Raw genomic sequence first — 6,834 nt, 5'->3', positions numbered from 1 at the left:
TCAAAAACGAAGAACGTGAAAAAACAACCAAAAGAGCCTACAAACTCAATTTGGTTTTAATTTCCACCAAATAATCAACATCATCTTGATATATAAGGTTACCAAATGTTGTGTCCAAAAAGATAACAATACAAAATTCCATCAATATATCAAGACAAACACACACACACACAGACCAAAAAAAAAAATATATATATATATATAATATTTCACTAAACACTATACATGCTGAGATTATGTCCCAGATTTGTTGTAATTTTTAAGGCTAATTTGCATTGCACATTTGGTAGCTATGACTGCCTAAGGCTACATCCAAACACTGGTCCTACTGATGACATGTTCTCTATTAGCAGCCTCTCAATTAGCGCGCGCACACACAACAAATATGTATATGGCATGCAAACATCTAAGCTATTATCACACTAACAACGAACCAAACACTAGATTACACTCTGTAAAATACCCTTTGTCGAAACAAAAGTACGTGATATCATTGTCGTCGTTGTCTTGATCAAATTGTCAACATTCGATTCTAATCCTACTAAATCTTTTTTCCATAATATCCTCACTCCTCGGGTGGTACCTGCAAAAACATAAGGTATATAACCCTTAAATTACTAGCTTTGTATATATGCACACAAAATTAATGCACTCATATGAAATTGAAATTCTATCCCTAGAAATGCATCAAATAGTGTACATCATATGAGAAGTGCATTGGTGTGATTTATTGTATAAAAAGCATTGATATGGACACTGCAGATATGATACAGACAAGAAGATTTGACAATTTTCAAAAAATTAAATAAATAAAAGAGCACAAATTGAAGATGTTTTATCTAAGAGATCCAAAAGTAGAAGATTGATATGTATAAATTCTCATCCGCATCACAAATTTCCACTACCCCTTCCTCATTTCCAAAGGGCAGATATTTCCGTCTCCTAATCAAATATTGTAAAAGTTGAAGACTCATAGCAAGGACAAAATGAGTTCAACCACAGAGAAGGCAATAATCACATACCCCGAAAGAAAGGATAGGAGAAAGTTGTGGGGCACCAACAATTTCCTCATGCTCAGCTGCATCCAATTCCCGCAAATGATTTGGATGAAAAAACTTGGGAAGAATGTATTGTCTTATGCTTATGAGAATGAAGAATGGCACGGGGAAGAGTATGCCAGCTATTGGTATCCATGTCACTCCAAAGCACACCAAAAAATATACAAACTGAAAGAGAGTGAATATCATTATGTATCTAAATGGTACCGATTCAACAAAAGAAGCATGAACCCCTTCTAGCACCCTGTCAACATACGTAGCATTTCAAATCCATGTTAGAAAAACAGGAAAATCACTGCCAATTAGAGTTGAAAAAAAAATACAAGTTTTCAAGAAATGATTGTTATATTTCATTTTCATTGATTTCAACAAACTTACTTGTATCGCCGCCTTGGGGTAATAAAGACAAGTAACAGCCTTTCCCAGAATTGGTTTCCGGGGAGGCTGTCAATGGCCATGTAGGCAAAATAACCCCAAAGAACTGATGTAGGAATCATCTTTATTAGGGGCATAGCGCATACTGAAATGGCCACAAGGAGTGACTGTAAAAGATTGCTCACTCTTTGCTCATTAACACGGACTGGCAAATAGGCATCAATATGCTTCACTGGATCAAAAGTACCATTTGCATTTGCTCCTTTGTTTTCGCTTTCCATAATTGCCACTTTTAAGTCTTCTAGCTCTTGTACTACTGTATCCTGAAGCATTGGTGTAAAGCCATTACAAAAGCATGAAATTGCAGTAGAAAAGGCCATTTTGTCATATGGTAGTGGTCAGCAAATTAAAATTTGAGATTGCATATCTCATCAATAATTTCAAGTACGAGTTACCGAAAAAAAAAAGCCTAATGCGGATTGACACATCAAAAAAGAAAACAAAAGCTATTTGTGCAGTAAACTTCTTCAAAATTTGGAAAGATTTGTTACAATGGCATGAAGACAACAACAAAAAGTCAACAAAATGCTTTAACAGTGAATGTTCAAAAATGCAAGTATTATGTTGTAAGCAGCAGAACTCACTATAGGAGAGTTGTCCATTTCTATGAACACGGCTTGCATATTGCCATAGATTTCAGAGTTGCTCGCCTGCTGCTTGATGCTTTCCTGGGCACTTTCAACCATCTTCTTTCGAATCAACTGCAAATCATGAAACAGAATATTTAAACCTTATTTGCATCTCCAGTATGTTTGGTCATGATCAAGAATTACTAACTCAACAAGTAAATAATTCCTCCATTTTTTTTTATTTTTTACATCTACCTGCCGTTTGAGATCAGCTAGGCTTTTGGTGTGCATCGGAGACTGTGGGATGACCCCATTTGAAGGAGGAAGTCCAATCAGTCCACAAAGCAAAGTCTGATAACACATAAATTAGAAGAGAACATAAGCTGTAGGTAAAGCAAAGCAGATAAGAACAACTGCTAGGAATAGAGTCCAATTGTATATACCATGAATCCCAACAACAAGATGTCATAATGGTAAGCAGAAGGATTCTTGAGATTGAACTCCTTTTGTTGCGTCATCTGTGAAGCAACGCTGTGGTCAAAGAAGTAAAGCCCTGCCATCATTACAGCTGGAATAAAGGCAGCAAAGATGTAAGCGAGAGGAACTTTGGCCATATCCTGCAGTTATGGTGTAAAAACAATCATCTGGTGTACAAAATGTTCAGAACGAATAGATAACATTTGGTTAAAGAAATAGATTAAAAGGGGACTTGATGGACAGTCATAGATTGGTTGGAAGCTCATGAAGGCCATTATTGGGTTTGGATTGGTGGCATTATTCTCCATTAGGCCTACACTATATAGCCTATAGAGCTTTACCTTGATAACAGTCCAATGGTACAAAGATGCAGATTCCCAAGGAAGAGGGCTAAAGAGCCTTCTGGGAACTCCAGATGGAACTTTGCTCGGCACACTAAAAGACAGCGCTGTCCACGCCACGACCATGAGAGGAACTCCATAGTCTGCGATGAAATCTCTGAGCCATCCTGCATTGCAGCACAAAAAATTTTGCATCAGATTTCCTGCGAGAGGCCTTTCATGGGGCGCCAGCCTTGGACTGAAGTTTTGGAGGTATTTATTGTATTTTCCGGCTGGTTTTCAGTGTGAGCGTGTGACAGTGTTGTCAAACGGTTGAGTTAGGCCATTGCCGAGCCACCTATATCTTGTGTTATGTGTGATTGTTTTTTACTGTTTTGTGATTAGAACCATTCAATTTGGGCAAAACAAGCTAAATGCAAACAATGGTAATAATTTAACAAACCTGTGCCATATTTCCATGACCTTGCCGTTCTGCTCCTCAAGGCAGTGTAGAGAAGGCCAAAACAAAATATGATTCCCAATAGTCCATTTGTGTAAAGCCACTGGAATTGATTCTTTCTTAATGTTGGATCTTCAGATTTGGAAGTTTCAAACTCACTCACCAATCCCTGTAATTCATATATATACTTGTTAAAACTTAAAAACTTTATGTTAAGCCACAAAGAATGTCCAAGTTGATTTGTTTTTCTTCGCTAGAATACCTTGATAGCCTCTTGGATGAAAAGAACAGCAATCAACATGCCAAATAGTTCCCCTGCAATCCTCGTAAATCTATTGATGATAGCACAAGCATTGAATATCGCAAGAACGAACAACATCAGAGCTGTCCACACGCAAACCCTGTAAAAATTTACAGTAAAATAAAAACATAAAAAATATGACAATCAAAAACTCAAGTTTTTGTAAAATGGGAAAGTAAATTTTACAGTACCATCCAGCCCATGCCAAGAACAATTCGCGTCCCAAGTCATTCCTTCCTTTAGCAAAGTCGTAAAAATATGTGTACATGATGACAGTGGGTTCTGCAACTCCTAATATTAAAAGAGGTTGTCCGCCAAGTATCGAGTGTATGATGCCACATATAGCAGTAGAAGCTAAAGTTTCTACTGTACTTAAACTTCCATCTAAGAAAAAGAACAACCAATTATCAGGGCTCATTTGGTTAATCTGTCTGAATAGCTTTGAACCCATTTTTCACAAACTATATAAAATATTTAATATACAATTAATGACAACCCAAATTAAAGTTTCTGCCATGTAAGAAAAAGAAAACTATCCAAATCAGTTTCAACACGTTTTTCACAAACCATATAAATTATACAATCAATGACAACCCAAATTAGGATTAAAATTTTTACAGTAGAAACTTTTTTAGTTTATACCTTACACAAACTTCCATCTAAGAAAAGAACAACCTCCAAAAAGAGAAATAAGAAAGATCCATAAGAATGCACATTTCCCTTTTCTTCTTTATTATTTTCTCTTGAATTTAAATGATTACCAGAGTAAAAGACCTAAATTTTCAGTAATTACACACCATAAATTTTTCCACATGCAAATCTTGTTGAAGAGAGAGAGACTAGATGAACACGACCAACCTGTATCTCTGCACAGTTGCTCCCCAAATGCAATAACAGGAAGAGCAGAAGCAAAGAAGATATATGTAGTTGGAGCCAAAATCCTATCATAAATTAAAAGAAAAGATTAACAAATAAAAATTTATTCCAAATTGCAAAGCAATACAATTCAATTATCCAATTTTAACTCCGTTCATTTGAACCTGAAAATAGAAATACCCGAATCCAGAACGAATGCCACCAATCCAGTCTTGCTTATAGCACGATAATCTTCCTCGGACGTCCTCTGCAATACCCTTTAATGGAGATTTGATGCTCTCCATTACTGAAAATACTAATAATAATAATAAAAGAGAATGAAATCTGTAACCTTGAATGATCTACAAAACCAATAGAATCCTAGTTTTGTTGTTTAATTTTCAAGGGTGGAAAAAAAAAAAAAAAAAAAAAGGCAATTGATAACTTATGAATATTTGAAAGAAAATGATTGTAGTGTGTTGTTCAAACAGTAATTCATCAACAACAAAAAAAAAAGGTTCATTAAACAGATTAGTATAAAGAATAATGTCCGTTCTTTTCCTCATTTTTTGATGTAATTTTATTGTATTTCTTGTACCATTTAATTCGTCAATATAAATTTATTTTGCCGATCAAAAACAGAATGCTAAAAAACCCAGTTGGATTATATGGTGTTGGTGTGAAAGACAAGAACAGACACCTGCAATTCGCCGGAGAATTCAGGCACTTTGCCGGGAATTCGCCGGAAATTCCAATAGATTATCACAATAGTCACTGAACAATGAGGCAGAGCCACAGCTCCTCTGGGTCTTTAAAAAGACCCGCGCTCGTGTGGGTGGTCCTCACTATGGGCTCCAATTCTCTGAATTATTTAGGTAATTAGGTAATTAAATTAATTTTAGAGTGTATTATGCCTCGGTTGTATGGGTGTGAGTTCAAACTCCCTGTGCGATATTTGGGGTGATCCTCTTTTACTTTCTCCTTAGATCTAAGCTAGTGTAGATTTTGACCAAAAAATTTTAAATTTTTTTTAAAAAAAAATGGTAAATGTAATGAGATGAGTAATGTGACAAATAAATTAAATTTAGTTGAAAATTTAATGATATCAAAATATATTAAATTTGTTTTTAGTCTTCCAAACTTTAGTTAAATTGATTTGATAACAATCAAAGATCTAGTAATTTGGGATTTTTTTATTTTGTTAAAATTACTTAAGCTTATCAAATCAAATAATCGAATATTTAAATTTAACTAAAAATTTAATTATTTTTAATTTGTATTCATACCTAATTTGGTTATAGGACAAATTGCTTTCATAGTCTTTGTAATTTGCCTATTATATGTCAATTTGGTTTTATAATTCTAATTGCATCAATTTTATTTTTAAATTTTGTATATTATATCAATTTAATTCAATTGATAAAGACAATTAAAAAATCTGAGGGAAATATAACTTTTAATCAATTGAACTAAATAACACTGTTGGTGCATAATTCTATGCACATAATATTTGAGAGTTCATTTTAAAATAGACACCCTCACTCTAAAAAAAATTGTGTACCATATGCAATGGATCATAATTTTTTTTTTTACAACATAGCATTTAGTATATTAATCGTTAGATTACATAACAGACCAACGTCTTTCCACAAACATCTAGGGTCCACAATGGGTCAAAATAAAATTTCACAAAAGGCATAACTGGACATATGATACATACTCTAAAACGGAATGTATATTATAAAATTTCTCAACATTTTAATATTAAATATTAGTATTACCTTTTTTGCTTTTCACTCATCTGTTAGGATCACATTCAGTGAATTTATGCAACTGTTTTGAAGAATTGAATAGAGACTAATAATGTATTGTGGTGAATTGATTAGACGAGAAACTGCAATAAAAATTGATAGGAACCGATGTGAAAATTTACTCAACCCATTACTCTTTATGTATTGATGATTGATGATAGAGATATTTGAATGACTTTGGTTAACCACTGAATTATTGGATTCATGCATCACACTGGAATTGTTAGGCTATTGCAGTGTATATATATTACATATATAGGTTTACCAAATGTTTGGCAGTGCACCCTAAGTAAGAGCTCTAAATCTATTTACCTCTATAGTAGTGTTGTGTTCTTATATAGATTATCATCTATATACGTGTTTTTTTCAATAGAATTTTGGACTTTGCTAGCATTTGTGTGGGGTTGGGTTAAGTTAACATAGGTATTAATCGGGTTATTATATTTTGAAGAAGATAGGCCATATGAAATGTTTTGCTGCATCGTGTATGGCAATTTTATCAATTGAGAGTATTTAAATCTTCTTAAAGAAAGTGAGATTATCGCATC

At 33.9% G+C, this 6,834-nt stretch overlaps 1 protein-coding gene across 1 annotated transcript; it reads right to left on the bottom strand.

Annotated features, from left to right (window-relative positions):
• Positions 1 to 246: 246 nt before the first annotated feature.
• LOC114291893 (boron transporter 4-like) lies at positions 247 to 4,780 on the bottom strand. The gene is made up of 12 exons (XM_082910197.1): positions 4,677 to 4,780; positions 4,479 to 4,561; positions 3,812 to 4,004; positions 3,582 to 3,720; positions 3,323 to 3,488; positions 2,881 to 3,047; positions 2,506 to 2,679; positions 2,318 to 2,413; positions 2,078 to 2,194; positions 1,437 to 1,756; positions 1,023 to 1,302; positions 247 to 583 (listed from the first exon to the last, which is right to left on the bottom strand). The coding sequence occupies exons 1-12, from the start codon at positions 4,778 to 4,780 to the stop codon at positions 566 to 568; spliced, it is 1,857 nt and encodes a 618-aa protein (XP_082766323.1). The 3' UTR covers positions 247 to 565.
• Between the last annotated feature and the right edge of the window lie 2,054 nt (positions 4,781 to 6,834).

Source organism: Camellia sinensis, chromosome 15, assembly GCF_055761805.1.
Source record: "Camellia sinensis isolate YWXY chromosome 15, ASM5576180v1, whole genome shotgun sequence".
Lineage (NCBI taxonomy): Eukaryota > Viridiplantae > Streptophyta > Magnoliopsida > Ericales > Theaceae > Camellia > Camellia sinensis.
This window is presented reverse-complemented; position numbering and strand designations above follow the sequence as displayed.

Bases quoted from the DNA above. Each gene is read 5' to 3' on its own strand.
- LOC114291893 (XM_082910197.1), bottom strand. From the start codon at position 4,780: ATGGAGAGCATCAAATCTCCATTAAAGGGTATTGCAGAGGACGTCCGA. The intron at 4,005-4,478 runs GTTGGTCGTGTT...TCTTTTTCTTAG, and splicing joins GCAACTGTGCAGAGATACAG to ATGGAAGTTTAAGTACAGTA. The intron at 3,721-3,811 runs GTACTGTAAAAT...AAATTTTTACAG, and splicing joins TTCTTGGCATGGGCTGGATG to GGTTTGCGTGTGGACAGCTC.